The sequence below is a fragment of the Typopeltis vanoorti genome, chromosome 19 (genome assembly GCF_054136105.1).
Source record: "Typopeltis vanoorti isolate ZY-2024b chromosome 19, IOZ_Tvanoo_1.0, whole genome shotgun sequence".
NCBI classification, from domain to species: domain Eukaryota; kingdom Metazoa; phylum Arthropoda; class Arachnida; order Uropygi; family Thelyphonidae; genus Typopeltis; species Typopeltis vanoorti.
In genome coordinates, this window is record NC_143567.1 from 78,695,958 (window position 1) to 78,719,464 (window position 23,507).

General features: G+C 35.5%; 1 protein-coding gene across 2 annotated transcripts in view; it reads right to left on the minus strand.

The window, feature by feature from the left end:
* The window catches only part of LOC150096278 (uncharacterized), a 269,156-nt gene that overhangs the window by 137,466 nt on the left and 108,183 nt on the right, over nucleotides 1-23,507 (minus strand). For both annotated transcript variants that reach the window (XM_090409235.1, XM_090409234.1), the window contains exon 6: nucleotides 13,081-13,153. In XM_090409235.1, the coding sequence (XP_090265361.1) occupies nucleotides 13,081-13,153 (73 nt within the window). The remainder of the gene's footprint in view (nucleotides 1-13,080; nucleotides 13,154-23,507) is intronic.

Consider the following 23,507-nt stretch of genomic DNA (forward strand, 5'->3'; position numbering starts at 1 on the left):
ATAGTTTCCAATAGTGAATGTCTTTTACCTGTAGGACTTTGATCATAACATTTCAGTAGTCTATTATAGTGCTATTTACTATAATGAGAGTTGACTGAATATGATTACTTGTCAAATATAATTTGCTTTTTGACTAACCAAAAAAACATATTACAACCACATTTGTACAATACACAAACAAGAATTGGAAACTATCAAGCAAATGGTCCTGATAAACAGTTATAATCCAAGAATCACACATAAAACCACTGATAGTTTTGCTCAACATCCTTCAACAGAGAAGTATCCAGAATTTCTATTCCTTATATAAAAGGGCTTTCTGAATGCATGGTAAAGATTCTTATGAAATTCAACTAACTACTACTATTAAACCATCAACTAAATTCACAATCACTTATTATTTCCAAAAAAGAAATTGCTGCCACTTAGGTAGATCAAGTTCCATGTTCTTGCAACTTGTCTTCTGTTAGTCAAACTTATTTCAGAAACATATCCTGGTTTATCAAACCAAATAAATCTGGTCTGGCTCAACATGGAATTGACAGCACTAACCGAGGAATCCAATAGAATATAATACCAAACTTCTACAAAATTATATAGTAATTTTTTTATACATGATTCCCACCCACGAATAGATGTTCTTTCTATTTTTATTAATTAAATTTCTTTTTTAAATTTATTTATTTTTACATAATCTGGAAACTATGCTCTAGTGAACAAACATGGAAACTTTTAGAAGCCAATTCAGCCTACAATAAGTATGGGGATGATCTCTCACACTGGATGATGAAATTCATCTTCTCCCCAAGGACAATCACCAACATCCATTCTCAAGGTGGGATATGAACCTGCAATCCTGTGGGTTGGAGAGGTTATTGCTAACCATTCAGGCAATGAACTGGCAAATCATCATCGTCATTAAATTCCTGACATTTACCCTCAAGGGGTGTAAAGGATATGATAGTACTACATTAAAAATTTACATCATTGCTAACTACCTATCTACAATTTTTTTCCAAATCAATCTGTTACCTGTCAAGGCTCCAACATTGTCAGATCTTATATTTCTATCTTCTAAGACACTTTTTACTGTATCAATCCACCTATATCTTGGTCTTTTTCCTGCCAACCTGGCAGAGAACACTTGTTTTGCTAATCTTTCCTCTCCCATTCTGTTTAGGTGACCATATCACCTGAGATTTGCTCTGCTAACACATTCCTGGATGCTAACAACATCAAGTTCTTCGCTAATATCCTCTTTTTTAATACAATATTGCCATCGATGCCATCTGTCACACTCCTAATCTTTATCAGGACTCTCATATCTGCGGTCTCTAGTCTTTGGTCAAGTGTTTTACTTCTGACCCAGCTCTCATATCCATAAGTTAAAATTGGTTTGAACAATGTGTTGTATACAGCTAATTTAGTGTTTTGACTAATTTCTTTCTTATTCCATATAAATTTATTCACTTGACTTCCTACCATACCAGCTTTGTTGATTCTGTTGTCTATTTCCATATTTAATTTACCATCTTCACTAAAAATTGTACCTAAGTAGCTGAAATGTTTTATGTGTTCTTTAAAATAGTTGATATTTTCAATGCTTCTGCCTATTTTCATTGTTCTTTGTCTGGTTATTGCTGACCTTCATACCATATCTATTACAACAGTTATTCAATTTAGTCAGGGAATGTTGCAGACTTGTAGCGGATTTATTTAGATGTATAACATCATCCGCATAAAGCAAAGACTGGCATTAACATCTCCAATTTTGATATCAGGTTTAATACCACTTTCCATCATAATGTCATCCATATAGATAATGAATAAGAGAGGGGATAATGTACACCCTTGTCTGACACCAGATTTAACATTAAACCATCTTCCCATACTTCCTTCAATTCTAACTGCTGACTTACAATTCAAATAAACACTAAGTATTGCTTGATATAATGCCATACTGACACCATATAACTATAGCATTCTGAATAGCTTCTCTCTTGGCACTTTGTCATATGCTTTTTCCAGATCAACAAAACTTAAATACAGATCTCTATTGTATTCTAACTTCTCAACTATTTGTCGTAAAGTGAAAATCTGATTCTGGCAGCCTCTATTTGGCCTTAATCCAGCTTTTTCTTCACCAAGCTTCTCTTCCACAATTTTTCTCAACAGTTTCTCAAGTATACTGGCATAAATCTTACCAGGAACACTCAGTAGAGAAATATCTCTAATTCTCACATTCAGATTTATTTCACTTTTTATATATTGGTATTATGAGAGCTCTACTCCAATCATCTGGAATTCGCTCCTCTGTCCAGGCCTTCTGGACTATGCAGTGCAGCCACCGTAAGACTTTTACACTTCCATATGTAAAAGTAGATGAGAATACCATCTACTCCTGGTGCCTTTCCACATTTCAGGCCTTGGATGGTTTTTTTCTACTTCAAATATGGATAGGTATTCCTGATTGCATGCCCGATCAGTGTTTTTTTTTTTTTTTTTTTATCACTGCGCTATCATCACTGCTAGTTTCAGCAATTTTTCAAAGTAATTATTCCATACATCAAGGATATCTGTTTCTCCAGTTTTCATATCACCTTTATCATCTCCAATTCCTTTTATGCCACTCTTTCCTCTATTTCTGAGCTTCTTCAACAACCTCCAGAATATCTTGCCACCTTCTTGATATTTTCTATGTTCTTACCAAAGTCTTTCCATGACTTTTGTTTAGCTAGTTTTACACAGTGTTTAGCTTTCTTACATTTGTCTCTCTTCTTTTCCTTCACTGCCTCTTTAATTTCCTGTGTCCACCATGGAGTTCTAATTTTTCTATCCTTGCAGACAACTTCACCACATGCCTCTCTAGCTGAATCAATCAGGATTTTCTTCAAGGCTTGCCACTGAATGTCCATGGTTTGGTTCCTGTTCTTAAACTCTTTAATTTTTTTTTTGAATAATGTTTGTATATTTTAGTCTACAGTTCATATATGAGAGCTGCTCAACTTTTATTTGCTTTATAACTTTATTACACGTTCTTCATTTCAATATGAAATTCAATTTTATCCTGCTCAAGACTAAATGGTGATCACTTCCAATTTCAAATCTTCTGTACACTCTGGTGTCCTGCACCAGTGGGAAAACATCACTGTCAACAATAACATAGTCAATGAGACTTTTCTTATTCATTGCATCTTCTCTCCATGTGAATTTGTGCTCATTTTTATGTTGGAACATGGTGTTAGTAATAACTAGTCCATGTCCTGAGCAGAAATCCAATAAGTATTTGTCATTATTATTAACTTTGCTCTATTCTCCAAAATATTTCTGTATGTCTGACTGACAATCATTTCCTACTCTGCTATTTAGATCCCCAACAATGACCAACTTTTACTTTTTCATTGTGTCAGTTGCTTTCTCTAAAGTCTCAAAAAATTCCTCCACTTCTACCTTAGAAGAACCTTCTGTGGGACCATAGGCACAAATAACTCTACATGAAATTGCTTGCCATTCAAAAAGATTAGCCTCATATTTAGTGTTGAATACAATGGCTACTCCTTCTTTTCTTTGATTGTCATTGCCTGAATATAAAATTTTGTATTTATTGCTCAGAAAGATCTCATCAGTTTTTGTCTTTTTTGTTTTGGTCATCCCTATTATGTCGATCTGGTACTTATCCAATTCCTCAGCTAGCTCCATTTCTTTGCCATTAAGGCTTTTGATGTTGATAGTACCAATCTTGAACTCTGGTGAAGTTGAGTTGGGGTGGGTTTTAGGATTTGCTCCAGTAGTTGACTTTTCGCTGTTTGCCCTGATTTCCTGGTGAAAACAAGGGGGGCCATGTTTGAAATTCTGTCATGTACCATCATTTAATATTGTGGTTTAAGCCAATAAGAATACAATTTGGTCGGCTAAATTCCAAATTGCCAGCCCATCCTCATTCATTTATTATCCAGGTATATACCTAACAGGGTGCACAGTTTCTCACTTTCCAATCCTCACCACGAGAAGGTGAGGATTGGACTTTAGGTCAGAAGCCCTGGTCAGTTCTCTGCATTCCTTTAAAGGCTGTGTGGAGGTCTCCTCTCAGTTATACAGCTCTGATCCTTAAGTATCCCCCTGAACTGACAAATTTGAACATTTATTCAAAGAAAGTGCTTAAGACTCACTTCACTGTCCTTAACCAAATTTTAATGATTGCCCTTCTATTGCAAAATTTTGGGAAGTTATACTCAACTGTATTAAATAATTTTAAAATACACACACACATATGTACATACTAAAGGTGTTTTATCTTTTGTAGTACTAGGATATGTACTAGGAATGGAATCCTTGTAGTAATGCAATGACTACAAGGATTCAATTGTAATCACACATTTATCTGTTCTTTTAGATTAATATTTGTATTATAGTTCAACTCATGCTAATGCTGTTTTATAATATGTAAAACAAAATACTTGTCATTAATAAATAAATTTGAGAGGGGAGTGCAGGATATTATGGTAATACTACATGAAAAAGTTATGCCATTACTGACTATCGATCAACAATTTTCCAACAAATTAATCTGCTATCTGTCAATACACTATCAGATGTTATATTTCTATCTTCTAAAGCACCTACATCTTGGTCTTTTACCCACCAACCTGGCAAACAACACTCATTTGGCTCATCTTTCCTCTCCTATTCTGTTTAAAGTGGCCATACTACCTGAAATTAGTTCTACCAAAGCATTCCTGAATGCTAACAATGGTTCTTTCCTAATGTACTTATTTTTAATGTGATACAGCCACTGATAGCATCTGTTCACTCTATTAATCTCTCAGAACTCTCATATCTGTGGTCTCCAGTCTCTGATCAAGAGTTTATTTCTAATCCAGCTCTCAGATCCAAAACTTAAAATTGATTTGAACACTGTCTTGTATACAGCTAATTTTGTGTACTGATTAATTTATTTCTTATTTCATATAAATTAATTCAGCTAACTTCCTAACATACCAGCTTTACTAATTTGGTTGTCTATTTCCATATTTAATTTTCCATCTTCACTAAAAATTGTGCTTAATTAGATGAAATGTTTTACTTCTTCTACAGGTTCACCATTTAGTATAGAGTTTGATATTTTCAATGTTTCTGCCTATTTTCACTGTCTGTCTTTTCATTGCTGATTTTCATACCAAATTTATTACACCTACATGTGTTATTCAATTTAGTCAGGCAATCTAGCAGATTTGTATAGGATTTATTTAGAAGTATAACATCATCTGCATCAAGTTAAAGCTAAGATTAACATCGCCAATTTTGATATCGGATTCAATACCACTTTCTTTCCTGATGTGATCCATATACGAGGGTGGTCTGAAAAGTTGTTGGCCTAACAATGAAAAAACGAATTTATAATTTCAAAATTATTTTTTATTTTTCAACATAATTTCCCTTAAGACTAATACATTTATCCCAGTGATCCTGTCCCTGTAGTGGTTCTCAGCAAGATCTGCAAAATATCCCTCTACAGCTGCAATCACCTCTTGATTTGAAGAAAAACGCTGACCAGCGAGGAAGAGTTTTAGTTTTGGGAAGAGATAGAAGTCAGAGGGAGCCAAATCTGGGGAATAGGGTGGATGTTCCAACAATTCATAGTGCTGATCCTTTAATTTTCCCATTGACAAAATACCTTTGTGGGCAGGTGCATTGTCCTGATGAAAGATGATTTTTTTCTTCTGCAAGCAAGGGTCTTTTCTCATGAATTTTTTCGTCTAGTCTGGTTAAAAGATTGGAATAATATTCCCCTGTTATTGTTTTACCCTTATTATTAATTAATGATAATTAATAAAAAAAATGCCTTTAGCATCCCAAAACACCGATGCCATGACTTTCCTGCTCATGGAACTGACTTTATCTTCTTTGGCACTGAACAACCGCCTTCTGTCCACTGTTTTGACTGCTGTTTGGATTCTGGTGTGTAATGGTGAATCCAAGTCTCATCTATAGTAATAAATCGAAGCACAAAATCAGTTTTATTCCAGTTAAAATGCTCCAAGCACTGTTCAGAGATTTTCATGGGAGCAAGCACGGCACCCATCTTGCCCAAAGCTTTTTCATTTGCAATTCTTGATGCAAAATATATCCTACACGTTGTTTTGAAATGCCTATAGTCTCAGCAATTTCACACAATTTGACTTGTCGGTCATCCAATAACATATCGTGCATTTGATCAATGATTTCTGGTGTTGTTATACTTTTTGGACGTCCTTCGTGTGGATCATCTCAAAGGCTGGTATGGCCATGTTTAAACTCGGCAGCCCATTTCTTAATTGTCGAAAACGAAGGAGAAGCGTGCCCATAAACTTTTATGCACTTTGAATGAATTTCTTTTGGAGTTAAACCTTCTTTTACATAGAATTTTATAACCACATGATACTCAATTTTATCCATTTCAAGGGATACAGACAATGCTTTTGTTTTATACAGCTGTCTGAAGCAAACTACTTGAGAGAATGACTTGTAATTTCACATGTATGCTTATGACAGATGCACCAACTTAGAAAAAAAAAAAAAATCTTGCCGACAGTGTTACCATCTATGGTTGAGGCCAAGAACTTTTCAGACCATCCTCGTAGATAATGAATAACAGTGGAGATAATGTGCACCCTTGTTGCACACCTCATTTAACATCAAACATCTTTCTGTACCTCCTTCAATTCTAACAGTTGAGTTACAGTTCATCAATTTACTCAAATTACAGTTACTCAATATAATATCCTATTTACACCATATAACTGTAGTGTTTTCAATAGCTTTTCTCTTGACACCTTATCATATGCCTTTCCAGATCCATGAAGCTTAATTACAGATCCTTGTTATATTTCCAGAATTTCTCAACTATTTGTCTTAAAGTGAAAATCTGATCCTGAGAATTTCTATTTGGCCTGAATCCACCTTGTTCTCTAATCTTCCCTTCCACAATTTTTCTTAGCCGTTTCTCAAGTATACCTACATAAATCTTACCAAGAACATTCAGTAAGGAAATACCTCAGTAATTCTCACATTCAGTTTTACTTCCCTTTTTTTTTATTTTTTATTTATTTTTTACAGATGGATACTATGAGAGCTCTACTCTGGAATTTGACACTCTAATTAGGCATTCTGAATTATGCAGTGCAGCCACTGTATAATTTTTGTACCTCCATATTTGAGCATTTCTGGTCGAATTTCAACTACTCCAGCTGCTCTTTCCACATTACAATGGTATCTGAATGTTTTTCAGTTTCCATGGACAATTACATCCAAATTGCCAGTACGGTGGTTAAATCATACATATAAAATATTTATAAGAATTATGCAAAACAATAAAAGCAAGTTATGAGCAACATATAGGAGAAGGGCAAATGGAATTTAGAAGAGGGAGATCCATGATAGATGCTGTCTACATGCTATTACAATTATCGGAACTGATGTGTGTGTGGGGGGGGGGGGGGAACAGAAATCTATTTTGACTGATTTATAGACTTTAAACATACATTTGACTCAGTAAGCAGAAATAAATGAATGAATGACGAATTGCAATACGCAGTTTTCTTGTCCAGTGCACTGATTACAATAGGATTAACAGGATTTGGTATTTGATTTACATATTTTTTTAAATTTATTTCTCCCACACACGAGAGGTATAAGAACCTATAAGCACATCCTTGTTGTGTATGAGGTGCAGATAAGGGTTGAGAAAGAAGAAACCTATTGACATTAATCTTAAAGAGCATCAGTTGAAATTGTCAGGAAACAGATCATTGGAAGGGCTGTTCCAGAGGTAGGTGGAATAAATGAGAAAGAGGAGAAGAAGGTACGATGAGTTTGTAGCTGTACTGTAAAGGAATGTTAGGCAGCTGCTACTCTTGTTTTAACAGGCCTAACAGCAAGTGGAGGAATGATGTTTGCCAATTCACTGGAACAGCGATCATAGAAGTACTGTAGAAGACACAAAGAGCTAAAACATTGCATCTGTGAGATAGAGCTTGAAATGAGCCTGTGAGGGAGGGGTCATCTATCAACCAAGTTGCTCTGCTCTGAACAGCATCAAGAATTTTTAAGGTTTTGGGTGCACCACCCCAAATATGTAAACAGTATCCTAAGTATATGGGCAGATTTATATAGAGTTAGCAGCTGGGTGGGTGTAAAATAGCTTCTTGAGCAGAAAATAACGCCTAGTTTTTAGAAGTTGAAGCTATTGATGTATTGTGTTTGTGCCAAGAAAGATTGGAGATAAATGTTAGTCCAAGGAGAGATAGTTTATCCTGTCTGATAATGTGTATTAGTGAGGATGAAGGAAGGTGAGCTGAAATCCTTTTTGCAAGAGAAAAGACAGGACTGCATTCTGGCAGCATTGTAGGTCACCAGGTTATCCTATCCTTGTCCCACTGAAGGATGGTATGGATCAGTGTTATAAGGCACTGGTTGCAGATGATCTTGATGTAAGAGATCATCTGCAATCATGAGTCTGGGAACTACATGGTTTGTCAAAGGACTAGGATGAATGACGAATGCTATAGTCAGCAGAACAATAGATAGGATTTATAGTGATTGAGAGTAGGTCATTTATGTATAAGAGAAAGAAGTCCTGAGGCACTCCTGCATTGGCAGCTTGAGTAGAGGATGCCATCCACCATGACACACACACACACACACACACACACACACACACACACACACACACACACACACACACACACACACACACACACACACACAGTGAATGACCAGAGAAAGCTGGCTATCCAGTTACAGAGGGTGGCAGGTAGACTCAAGGAAGGCAGTTTGCAAAGCATGCCAAAGATGATCGAAAGTCTTGGAAATGTCAAGGGCAACAGCACACATTTCTCTGAACCTTTCCATGGCATGTGTCCAGTGATGAGTGATGTACGCTAAGATATCAGCCATGGATCTGGATTGACAGAATCCATACTGGTGGTCGATGATTAACTGGCGAACTTCTAGGTAGTGAAGTTGACCATTAATAACATTCTCCATTATTTAAGAGAGGATTAAGGAGATGGCAACTGGTTGGTAGTCAAATGGTAGACTTTTAGAAAAAAACAGCTGAGTATAGAAAATTGAAGAGACAGGTGTTAGCTCTGGAGCACAACATTTGAGTACAACAGGAGAGATACCATTGCGACCAGATGATTTTGTAGCATTCAGGTTGTCTAATATTCTTCTTATGTCTCTGCTGAAAGGCCACAGGGGGCATATGGTGCTCAGTTGCTGGTATGGAAGGAGGTGATTTGCTATTCGTTATCTATGCAGGAGTTAAAGGAAAAATGATGCTAGGAAGTCGACTTTTTCTTTGGGTGCTATAACAGTGGTGCCATCTGGATGGGTGAGAGGTGGGAGTGCAAGTGAGCAGAGTTGTGTTCAATGGCTTTTGCAAGGAATTAGAAGGCATGGCTACTGTTTGGACAGGAGACATTTTCTGCTATTGATCTTTATGAAGTTGGATTTGGATCTGCTGATTAAATGAATGGAGGAATTTGGGGAAGGCCTTCATCCAGCAGTGGACAGAAAATGACCAATGATGATTGATTTACATTTATTGCATGCTTCCTGAGTGAAATTATCAGTTACAAAATGATTTCGGTACATCAACTGATTTTGCAAGGAAAAAAAAAAGGGGGGGGGTATTAATTATGTTTGCTTATCCTTTATGAAAAAAGTGGCATATCTCAAAAACAAACTATAAAATATGTTAATGGATTAAAACAACAAATTTTCTATTTAAAACAGGAGAGTTAGGAATTGCATTAGGAATATGAATTATGTTAACAGTCAGGAATTTGCCAGCCCAGTTGGCCTAGTGGTTAGTGTTCTCGTTTTCCAACCAACAGGTAGCAGGTTCAAATTCCACAGGTTAGCAAAGATGTTTGTGATTGTCTTTAGGTGGGAGATGAATTTTATCATGTGAGACCACCACCCCACTTATTGAAGCTAGGAGTAGCTTGAAAAAGTTCGATCTTTGATCTCTAAAACAGGTTTTCTGGGCTATGTAAAAAATTAATTAAAAATAGAAAAAAATTATATAAAATTGATAAAAATAGAAAAAATATACATAGCCCATCTACACTACAAAATATGCTATAGGTTTGCATATAACCTTTAATGGATGGTAGCAACATAAAAAAATGAATGATATAATCACGTAATCACAAGAAAGATATTTATTTAACCAAATATTTCGGTCTGGAAATAGCAGACCATCGTCGGTGGTATTACAAGAACAGTTTAAAAAAATATACAAGCTAGAATACTAACAATAGATCGTTGAAATTAGAACATGCCGCGTGATGTTATATCACTAAGTATGAAACGAAATATTTTGAAGTAGAAACATGATTGAATTTGCTATAAAAAAAAAAAAAAAAAAAAAAAAAAAAAAAAAAAAAAAAAATTAATGAGTAATCTTGATTAGGCTTTCCCAGATTTTTGATATAGATATGCAGTCATTACGATTCAGGTTGGGATGATGGAGCAAGGCCTCCACGCTTTCCTTGAACAAACGTTCGAACCTATAACGGGATCTATGTAAGAGGCGAGTTTTGGACCAAAGGATGCTGTGGTCAGTTTCAATCCCGTGTTGAGCCAAACCAGACTTTTCAGGTTAATTGTGAAGAATGGATGATTGATGTTCTTGGATTCTTTTTTCAAGAGAACGTCCAGTCTGTCCAAAGTAAGAGAGATCACAGTTGCAAGGAATTTGATAAACTCCAGGAAGAGATAAAGTTGAGCGTTTGTCTTTAGGAGAAGGAAAATGAGAAGACAATTTGTTAATAGGAGAATACGTAGCTGTTAAATCATATTTCTTCAAAATTCTTGCGATAGGTTCTGAAATACCGGAGATATAAGGAATAGGTACTCGACGTATTGAATCTTTGTTGTTTTGTGGAGGATTATAAGATGTAAGAAGACGTTGAATACTTTTTTCAGAAAAGCCATTGAGTTTCATGTGTTGCTGGATAGTAGAAAGTTCTTTCTGTAGATAATCAAAAGTAGAACAATTAGTTTTGGCTCTTTTGATGAGACATTTTATAATTCCTGTTTTTTGACATGGATGATGGGCTGATTCTTTCAGAATATAACGACCTGTGAATGTTGGTTTCCTGTATACTGTAGTTGTAAGAATATTTGAAGATGATCGGATGAGGAGAACGTCTAAAAAAGATAACTGGTTGTTTTCTTCTAATTCCATAGTAAACTTTATGCGATGATGTAAGGAATTAATACTGTTTAAAAAGGACGATAAAGTGTTTTTACTGTGAGGCCAAATAGCAAATATGTCATCTATATATCTTACCCAAAAAGATGGTAGAGGGAAACTAGTCTGGAGAAAGACTAAGCTGGAGAAAGACTAAAGACTCCAGCTAAAGCTGGAGTCTTTAGTCTTTCTCCAGCTTTAGCCAACTTTTATTTAGAACATTTAGAAAAAGTCCTCTTCACATCTAGTTTCCCTCTACCATCTTTTTGGGTAAGATATATAGATGACATATTTGCTATTTGGCCTCACAGTAAAAACACTTTATCGTCCTTTTTAAACAGTATTAATTCCTTACATCATCGCATAAAGTTTACTATGGAATTAGAAGAAAACAACCAGTTATCTTTTTTAGACGTTCTCCTCATCCGATCATCTTCAAATATTCTTACAACTACAGTATACAGGAAACCAACATTCACAGGTCGTTATATTCTGAAAGAATCAGCCCATCATCCATGTCAAAAAACAGGAATTATAAAATGTCTCATCAAAAGAGCCAAAACTAATTGTTCTACTTTTGATTATCTACAGAAAGAACTTTCTACTATCCAGCAACACATGAAACTCAATGGCTTTTCTGAAAAAAGTATTCAACGTCTTCTTACATCTTATAATCCTCCACAAAACAACAAAGATTCAATACGTCGAGTACCTATTCCTTATATCTCCGGTATTTCAGAACCTATCGCAAGAATTTTGAAGAAATATGATTTAACAGCTACGTATTCTCCTATTAACAAATTGTCTTCTCATTTTCCTTCTCCTAAAGACAAACGCTCAACTTTATCTCTTCCTGGAGTTTATCAAATTCCTTGCAACTGTGATCTCTCTTACTTTGGACAGACTGGACGTTCTCTTGAAAAAAGAATCCAAGAACATCAATCATCCATTCTTCACAATAAACCTGAAAAGTCTGGTTTGGCTCAACACGGGATTGAAACTGACCACAGCATCCTTTGGTCCAAAACTCGCCTCTTACATAGATCCCGTTATAGGTTCGAACGTTTGTTCAAGGAAAGCGTGGAGGCCTTGCTCCATCATCCCAACCTGAATCGTAATGACTGCATATCTATATCAAAAATCTGGGAAAGCCTAATCAAGATTACTCATTAATTTTTTTTTTTTTTTTTTTTTTTTTTTTTTTTTAATAGCAAATTCAATCATGTTTCTACTTCAAAATATTTCGTTTCATACTTAGTGATATAACATCACGCGGCATGTTCTAATTTCAACGATCTATTGTTAGTATTCTAGCTTGTATATTTTTTTAAACTGTTCTTGTAATACCACCGACGATGGTCTGCTATTTCCAGACCGAAATATTTGGTTAAATAAATATCTTTCTTGTGATTACGTGATTATATCATTCAGTCTTATGTCGCAAGTATCCTTAAAACAACAAACATAAAAAAATATAATCAATTATGTGGTTACTGTACGTAACCACATAATTGTATTAATAATACAATTATTAATACAATTTAAGGTCTGTGGTTACTGTATGTAACCACAGACCTTACTGGAAATCATCATTATCAATACTATAAATTTATTTTGGTAAGGATAAAATATTTGGGTAAAACAATCACATATCACAAAGATGGGATAAATATATTTGTCTTATAAAAAGCATGAGATGATATTAACACACACAAAAAAAGTAATTTTAGAGTATGGTGATAACCACAAACTTCAGTCTTGGAACTTGATTTAGTTTTAATGCTTAAATAAAAAAAGAGCAACATTCCTATATAACTATAAGATCATAAGGTACTTACACTGATTATGTGGATAAAGTCCTATTCCTGTACAGGTTGTATATGATGGACACCGGTCACCAGCAGAAGATCCCTGAAGCAAGATTAAACCCTCTCTTAATAATATGAAATGCATTTCATTTTTTATTAAAGATGTATCACTATCTTGAAAGGAAAGATAATTATCTTTATACCTCTGTATTCCTGTGTCTCTCTCATATTTTACTATGTATAAACTCTCCATATTTACAGTTTACAAAAGTTGCAAATAGTATTAACTGTTCGTCCTCTCTAAGTAATAAAGTGAACAAGACAATGAAAAGCTAAATTAAGAATAAGTTTAAATTTGTGTTTTCAGATATATTTTATTCCTATATAAGCAGCTATTACTACAATGCACACAGCGACTTCTTATTATTTCATGTTCATAACATTAATAGTACACACAAGTATTGGATATCAAAATGGAAACAGTTGATGATCATGGAAAATACAGTAATACTGTCCTTTATGCTCTGCTTTACAACAATCCACTCATACACCCTTTTCAATTATGACAAAGCCCATTTATACAATGCTGCATCCACTCATGACAGTTTTAGCAACATGACACTCCCATGAATCACCAATGCATGGTTTTTATGAACATTGTTTGCAACGTCATTGCTCACTATGTCTGTTTGTAGTAATTTGCTGTGAATTATGAACTGTATAATTATCATTTTATTGTTGTAAATAATGGTAGATAAAAATACAAACTAAAAGTGTTGTTGCTTCCACTGAAAAGAAAACGATGCATAAACATGTCACATTACATACTAAGATTAAAATTATTAAATTTAGTGATGATGGTGCTCTTAGTGAAGTGCTACATTAGTTAATGCTACAGTTATTCATAAATATGACAATTTTATTGCCAAAATGGGGGGGGGGGGGGGTAATGTAGATTAAAGAGTGACACTGGTTGGCATGTTCTTCTAAGCTAAGTGATTCAAAAATAACTTTTTCATTTGTTTATCTGATGTAAATAAATGCTTTATTTATGTCATTTTTGCACATCTCGAACTGCTTATAAATATTATTAAGCCATTACATGTATCAACAAGTGAAAAAGTGCAGTGAAAAATTTGAAATATGAAAAAAATTTTCTACGTTGATTCTATGATAACAGGAGTTATCATATAGTAGAATTAAATCTTGTTTTTCTGGCACAAAAGATAATATTAGTGAAGTTATCAGAATGCTAAAAGTTAAGGTATGGAATTAATCTTTTTGGTTGATACTGAAGACTTGTAAGATAAAAAAAAAATTGTATGAGATAAGATATGAAAGAGTTATTGGAAGAAGCAAAAATGAAGAGTGAGAGTAAAGATTGTGTATGTCTGCTGCTGCCATGCTATTATAGCAGAAAGTTGAGGAGGACTTGTACTAGATTTATTTAGAAACATAACATCATCTGCATAAGTAAAGAGCTAAGATTAACATCTCTGATTTCAATATCACGTTTAATACAACTTTCCTTCATAATGTGATCCATATAGATAATGAATAACAGAGGGAATGATGTACATCCATGTCTGACACAGATTTAACATTAACCACGCTACCGGCAAAGACGTATATATACGTCCAGGTTATCATGGATGCGAAGTGCATATTAAAATTGTAATACCATTGATATTACATTGAAATATATGATGGATACAAAGCATGTGAGGATGCGTATTTGATCCATAATGGCCGGTAAGGTGGTTAAACCATTTTCATTCAATTCTAACTGCTGATTTGCAACTCAAATAAAGACTAAGTATTGCTTGATATAATGCCCCATTGCCAACATACAACTAGCATTTTGAATAGCTTTTCTCTTGGCACCTTGTCATATGCCTTTTCCAGAAGTAATTATTTGAAGTAATTACTCCATACATCAAGGATATCTTCTTCTCCAGTTTTTTGTCACTTTTTATCATCTCTAATTCCTTTTCAGCACTCTTTCCTCCATTTCTGAGCTTTTTTTTTCACCTCTAGAATATTTTGCCACCTTCCTGATATTTATTTTTTATGTTCTTGCCAAAGTCTTCACATGACTTTTGTTTAGCTAGTTTTACACAGTGTTTAGCTTTCTTACATTTATCTCTGTATTTGGTATAGCGTATCTTGTATACGCTAACCAAGTTGGCCAAGTGGTTAGCGTATCCACTCTCCAGCCAAAAGGTTGCAGGTTCAAATCCTGCTGTGGGCATGAATGTTTGCAATTGTCTGTGGAAATACTGGTGATGAGTGGTAGATGGTGTTGGTGAAGTTGCAGTTGGTGCCCTCCCTCGAGGTGTCACATAATAATAATTCTTTAAAAGCACAAGGTGACTTATTTATGCCAGGAAATTTTCATATTCTTTCTTCTTTTCCTTCACTGCCTACTTAACTTCCTGTGTCCACCATGGGGCTCTCATTTTTCTATCCTTGCAGACAACCTCACCAAATGCTTCTCTGGCAAAGGTTTGGTTCCTGTTCTCAAACTCTTTCATTCTTTCTTGAATGATGTTCGTGTATTTTAGTCTACGGTTCACATCTGAGAGAGCTGCTCAACTTTTATTCACTTTAAAACTTTCTTACATGTTCTTTTTTCCATATGAAATTCAATTTTATCCTGCTCAAGACTAAATAGTGATCACTTCCATAATAAAAATAATAAAACTTGTGCCTACAGTTTAGCTGACATGTTAGATCAGCTAACATGTCAGTTAAACATCCACCTTGAAGAACACGCAATCGTGATCATCTGTATGGCAAGTCTCGATTTGCAGAAATGGTTTGGATATGCCTTCACATAGGATTACATAGAGGAACACAATGATGCTATACAGAAGTTGTGATAGGTCTGAGAGACTATTTTTTAAAATTAGCATCAGTTATGAAGCACTCTCCTAACCTCAACTGATATAGTTGCATTAATTTGCAAAGATCTGGGAAATCGTCATTCTTATGTGGTTATCCAGCCCACAAAGTGTATCACAGTTTGAACTGTTTTCCATGCTGTGTGCTTGTCACAGTTATAATTGTGCTCTGAAGATGCTGGGTAGAAAATAAGCAAAATGTTAGTAAGTTGTTGAAAGTTTTTCCACTTGGTTATACTATAAATTAAAGATACCAAGTAATTATATACTTGGTTTAATCATTTATCCAAGTGTAAGCAAACAAAGTTTGCACCTGAAGTATTTTCAGGACTGGGGCAACTCATGGTAAAGGTGGTATGACTTCACATCATTTGCCTTAGTGATGTGAAGTCATACCACCTTTACCACGAGTTGCCCCAGTCCTGAAAATACTTCAGGTGCAAACTTGGAAGTATTTTGTTTGCTTACACTTGGATAAATGATTAAACCAAGTATATAATTACTTGGTATCTTTAATTTATAGTATAACCAAGTGGAAAAACTTTCAACAATTAACTATCTCTAATGCAGAGTATTTTAATAATAAGGTGTGACACCTTTTGGAAACTCGTATATGAAAATATGACTTCTGAATTACTTCAACCTTGGTATCATTGGTCTGGCTCCCACTGATGAGACCTCAATAAAGGTCAAAACCGGTCTGGATAGTGACCCTTCTCATAATGCATAGCATTATACATATCTGCAAGGAGATGTGTTTTGCATTATGGGATACTAAGGCAAGTGACGTGAAGTCATACCATCTTTATCACGAGCTGCCCAGTCCTGAAAATACTTCAGGTGCAAACTTTGTTTGCTTACACTTGGATAAAGGATTAAATCAGTATATAATTTCTTGGTATCTTTAATTTTAAAATATTAGTAAGTTTATATTAGAGTGTATGCAGACACCTATGAAACAAGTGAGTGTGAGAATGACCCAAAAATGTCGAAGAATAGTCTCTTGCAAAGGACACTAATGATGATATATACTAATGTTAGAAGTATCAGGAATAAAAAGAAGAATTTGGCATTGGTTGATGCAACGTTGGCAAGAGTTATAGGAATTGGTAAGACTTGGATGACAGGAGATAATATAGTTACAGGAATGGAATGCAAGCAGTGTAGTATTTTCATGTTGGACACAGAGAACTGGATTTGGGGGCGGGTGAAGAAGGCACACAAATTACAGCCAAAAAGAATAAAATATCAGGAAAACATGGATGTAGAAGGCAGTTCATTTGAGGCAATATAGCATTAGTTACATTTGAGGCAATACAGTATTGGTGGTACAGATCAGTTACCTGATCTGTACCATCCAAGGGTTGTTCAGGTTACTATAATAGCACTATATGATTAAATTTACATTATTATTAATCTCTTATCAACAATTTTCCTCCAAAACAATCTATTATTTGGTCTTTCTCTGGGTCTCTTTCCTGCCATCTTAGCATCAAACACCTGTTTTGCTAACCTTTCTTCACCCATTCTATTTAAGTGGCCATACCATCTTAGATGAGCTCTGCTGACACATTCTTAAATGCTAAAAATGTCAAGTTCCTTTCTAAAGTCTTCATTTTCAATACGATTCTGCCATTGATGCCATCAGTTCACTCCTCTAACTTTTCTCAGAACTCTCATGCCTATGGTCTCTAGTCTTTGATCAAATACTTTAAATAAAAAAATAAATAAAATCCAGTCTGGTTGGCTGAGTGGTTAGTGTATCTGTTACCGCTAAAATGCAGAAATCAGTTATTCTACAGATTATCTAGGTATTGTTGAAAGTTTATTTTTCATTTGGTTAGAGTATAATAAATTTAGTTTAATCCTTTATCCAAGTGTGAGCAAACTAAGTTTGCGCCTGAAAGTATCTTCAGGACTGAGGTAAGGTGGTACAACACCAGGGAACTCCTTGCAAAGGTGGAGCAAGCTACCAACACTCCTATCTCAGTATCTCCCATAATGCAATAGGTAGAGATGACCTGCTAATGCTTCTGCCTGGTATCTCCACTTGGGCCTGGCTTCCACTGAAGAGACCTCAATAAAGGTCGAAACAATTCTGGGTTGTGGCCCTTCCCTTAATGCATAACATTAGACATATCTGCAAAGAGATGTGTTTTGCATTATGGGAGATACTGAGATAGGAGTGTTGGTAGCTTGCCTCACCTTTGCGAGGAGTGCCCTGGTGCTGTATCACCTTACCCCAGTCCTGAAGATACTTTCAGGCGCAAACTTAGTTTGCTCACACTTGGATAAAGGATTAAACTAAATTTATTATATCTAGGTATTGTGCAGATTAACTAGGGTGATCCGTTAACGTGCCAAAAATTGTTTCATTTCTCAAATTACCTAGGTAATCTGCACATTACCTACTAGGCACTCGTTAAAGTGAATATAAGATCTTTGCTGGAACAACAGCAATTAAAAAACTATAATACAAAGAATCAAACGGTTTAAAATATTATTACAATTAAGGAAATGTATTTGCAAAACATATGATAAAATTATGTTTACTTATTAGAGCAATCTAAAGATTGGTGACACTTTGAATTACATAGCAATTGGTTTTTGCGAAACGCACACCTATTTGTGGTACATTTAGATTTACAGTCACATTTTCTGAAACCCTGCCCAGTACCAAGGGGTTGTTTTTTTGCTGTTTGACGTAAAGATATTTCTACAGCAGGGACATCTTCTTTCGTTAAAAATCTCTCTTTGCAAACACTGAATTCAGATTTTGCATACAATTGTTTTAAAATGCCCATTTTAGTACCAAGTTTATAAAAGCCATTCTCTGTTTTACTAAGAACCACAGCTAAAATCGAGCAGGCATCAGTTTTTGCTCTGTCTACTTCCGGTATTTTAATTCTCACAGTGACACCTTCATCAACATTTGGGTGCTTTGCATTAGAAACTGCTAACATTTTCTTTACTTGCTTTTCTAAACCTTTCTTGGCTTCATTACGCTGTATTTTCTGATCCATATTCTTTTTACAGATGTTGCACAATACATTCTTACCATATCCTTCCTCTTTAGGATCTATTTCACCACAAATTACGTGAACAAACATGTTACACGATTTACACTTGTGAGCACCTGATGCTGCTTTTGAGCAAACAATACAGACCATTTCTTGTATAGTCCTCTTTACAGACTCTGTACGAAACTGTGATGGCAATTCTGCTGAAGTTGAGGGTAACTCAGTGATGACTTCAGCAGAATTGCCATCACAGTGGTGATTGCTTGGTGATTGCAGAGGTGATTCCTTGGAGGTGCAGGGTAACTGAATATTCTTCATAACTGTATCCTCAATCAATGGTATAGAAGGCAGTATAAGATTACTATCGATAAATTCTTGTATTTCTATAGGTGATTCTGTAGAAGCAGGGGATAAAGGAATGTCCTCTTGAGTAAGATTTGACTGTGATCCCATAATCACAGTTTTTTTGTGAATCTTCTCATTTTTCAAGGTCTTCTTCAGTATTTATCGAATGTAATACACTTTGTGGTATAATAGAAGAAGACAATCCCACTTTTGCGGGACAACCGAACATGGCTTCGTATGGACTTCTTTTAATTGCAGAATGATAGGCACGATTCTTCATGAAGTGTACAAATCGTACGCCCTCACTCCACTTGTTAGTTTGGTTATCAGCCATCCAAGTAGCGAGGCATGTTTTCAATGTCTTGATTCGCTCGTTCTACACTTCCTTGACTTTGGCTGTGTCTAGGTTTGCCATTAACCATTTTGATTTCTGGCCACAACTGTGTTACACATTCTAAGATTTTATTACAAAATTCGCGTCCGTTATCAGAATGCAAAATACTTGGAGCGCCAAAAAGGAGAAAAATATCAAGCAAGTTATAGGCTACTTCATCCGCCCGTTTTGATGTGAGCGGCTTCAAAACAACAAATTTTGTTAAGTGGTCTTGGTATACGAGAAGAAACTTAAACTTTCCATCTGGTTGAGATTGGTAATCGATGAGATCCACCTGGCATCTGCTACTGAAATGCGATGAAATAATCGGCTTTACAACAATCCCTTTTTTCACACTTTTTTGTTTTTGTTGACAAGGTTCGCATAAATCCAAAAACATTTTTATTTGGGATTGGGTTATGTTTTTATAAAGTGTATTTAATTGCTTGATCATTCTGTCTCTTCCACCGTGGCCAATTGACAAATGAGTAGAATACAATATGTCAAACAATTCTTCGGCATGGACAAACTTTTTCACACTTTCTCGTGCATCTGACAACGGCTCAATGAGTTTTTCACAGCCTTGTACAGTTAACACATCATACCTTTGAATTATTCGATAATCTCGAGATGATTCTTTCTTCTTGGAAACTTTTATTCGCTTTACATCTTCAGTTATGGAATCATACTTTTGTTTTGTCATTAAAACACTATTATATTTTGAATCTTCGCTAAAGAGATTTGTGAAGAATCTTTTCTTCATTTTACTCACCAATTCGGTGCTTGCTTGCATAATAGGAGCTAAATTTATCTGCTTTAAAAAAATCACGACACAAATTCACACGCTAACAGGCAGAAACAAATTTAAAAACAGAATTAGCTATGCTACGCACTAGCAGCCGACGCAAATTATGAGAAATAAAAACAACCGGCGACAACAAGACACTGGCGAAACGAAACTAAAAGTGGAGGGAGACGGAGTAGGGAAAGGAAATGAGAGAAACAAACTTTTGAACTTTAACAATACGGAAGCCGTTAATGTGCACATTACCTACGTAAAATGCGGAAAACTCTTGATTCCGCACGTTAACGGAGCAAATCAGTTAATCTGCAGATTAGCTAGGTAATGTGCACATTAACGGCTTTCGAGCTTTAGCAGTAACATATCCACTCTCCAGTCAAAAGGCTGTGGGTTCAAATCCTGCAGTGGAAATGGATGTTTGTGATTTTATGTAATAATGCTAGTGGTGGTGGAGTGCAGTAGCAGATGGCACTGGTGTAGTTGCAGTTCGTTGTACTTGGTGGATTGGAGAAGGCCCTCCCATCGATGAGTCTCTGGACTCCCTGGAGGTGTTATGTAATAGTAATAGTAATTTATTTCTAACCCAACTCTCAGATCCATAACTTGTCTTGTATATTGCTAGTTTGGTGGTTTGGATAATTTCTCTCTCATTCCATATAAATTTATTCAACAAGCTACTCACACCATACCAGCTTTGCTTATTCTGTGGTCTATATCAGATTTAACCTGCCATCTTCACTAAAAACTGTGCCTAAATAGCTGAAATATTTTACTTGTTCAATAAATCTCTATACAGAATGTAGCTGAAGTTTTCTATGCTCCTGCTTATTTTCATAATTTTGGTCTTTTTACTGCTCATTTTCATGTTAAATTTGTTACAGCTGTTATTCAATTTAGTTAGTTAATCCTGGAGTCTTGAAGTAGATGTGTTTAGGAGAAATCATCTTCATCATCTTCATAAAGCAAGGAGCTAAGTATGACATCCCCAATTCTAATATCAGGCTTGATTCCACTTTCATAAGGTGATCCATTTAAATAATCAATAAGAGTGGAGATAATGTGCATCTTTGTTTTATCCATGATTTTACCTCAAACAATCTTACTGTATTTTCTTCAATTTTAACTGCTGACTGACAACGTAAATATAGACTATATATTGCTATGCATAATGTTCCATTCATCCCATATAATTGTAGTGTTTGGAAAACAATTTCACTGGGCACCTTGTTGTATGCCTTTTCCAGATCGACAAAACTTAAATACAGATCTTTGCTACATTCCCATGATTTCTCAACTAATTGTCGTAAAGTGAAGAAAGATCTGATCCTGACAGCCTCTATTTGGCCTGAATCCAAATAGAGAATTGTGGAAGAAGCTTTTCTTCCACAATTCTTCTCAACCGTTTCTCAAGTATACTGGCATAAATCTTGCCCGGAACACTCAGTAATGAAATACCTCTGTAATTCTCACATTCAGTTTTATTTCTCTTTTTATATATGGGTATACTATAAGAGCTCTACTCCAATCATCAGGAATTCGTCCTTCGGTCCAGGCCTTCTGAACTATGCAGTGTAGCCACTGTAAGAGTTTTATACCACCATACTTCAGCATTTCTGGTCGAATATCATTTACTCCTGCTACCTTTCCACATTTCAAGCCTTTGATGTCTTTTTCTACTTCAAGTATGGATATGTATTCCTGACTGTGTGTGTGTGTGTGCCTGTTGAGAGTTTTTTTACCACTGTGCTATCACTTCTTGTTTCATTTAGCAATTTTTCGAAGTAATTACTCCATACTTCAAGGATATCTTTTTCTCCCATTTTCATGTCACTCACCTTTATCATCTCTAACTCCTTTTACAGCACTCTTTCTTCCATTTCTAAGCTTCTTCAACAACCTCCAGAATATCTTACCACCTTCTTGATATTTATTTTCTATGTTCTTGCCAAAGTCCTCCCATGACTTTTGTTTAGCTAGTTTTACACAGTGTTTAGCTTTCTTACATTTGTATTCCAGATGGTGTTCCTGTTGAGTGTTTTCTACTACTATGCTTTCTGAATTCAACTTTATCCTGCTCAAGACTAAATAGTGATCGCTTCCAATTTCAAATCCTCTGTACACTCTGGTGTCCTGCACCAGGAGAAAACATCACTAACAACAATAACATAGTCAATGAGACTTTTCTTATTTCTTGCCTCTTCTCTCCATGTGAATTTGTGCACATTTTCATGTTTGAGCATGGTGTTAGTAATAACCAGTCCATGTCCTGAGCAGAAATCCAACAAATATTTGACATTATTATTAGCTTTGCTCTTTTCTCCACATTTTCCCAAAACAATTTTGTATGTCTGACAATCACTTCCTACTCTGCTATTTAGATCCCCAACTAGGACCAACTTTTCCCTTTTCATTGTGTCAATAGCTTTCTCTAGAGCCTCAAAAAATTCCTCCATTTCTATCTTAGTAGAGCCTTCTGTGGGACCATAGGCACAAATAAGTCTCATTGTCCAGTTCCCCCATTCTGATATTTGCCCACATCACTCTACTTGACACTGCCTGCCATTCAAGAAGATGAGCCTCATATTTAGTGTTGAATACTATGGCTACTCCTTCTTTTCCTTGATTGTCATTGCCTGAATATAACATTGTATTTATTGCTCAGAAAGATCTAACCCGTTTTTGTCTTTTTTGTTTCAGTCACCCCTATTAGGTCGATCTGGTACTTATCTAGTTCGTCAGCTAGCTCCATTTCTTTGCCATTCAGGCTTCTTATGTTGATAGTACCAATCTTTATCTCTGGTGATGTTGAGTTGGAGTGTGCCTTCAGATTTGTTCCAGTAGCTGACTTTTCGCTGTTCCCTGGCAAAAACAAAGGGGGCCTTGTTTAACCGGGTGACGCTCCAGCCGGCATGAAATTTTGTCATGCTGTACCATCATTTTGTATATTGGTTTAAACCAATAAGAATACAATTTGGTTGGCTAAATCCCAAATTGCCAGCCCATCCGCATTCGTT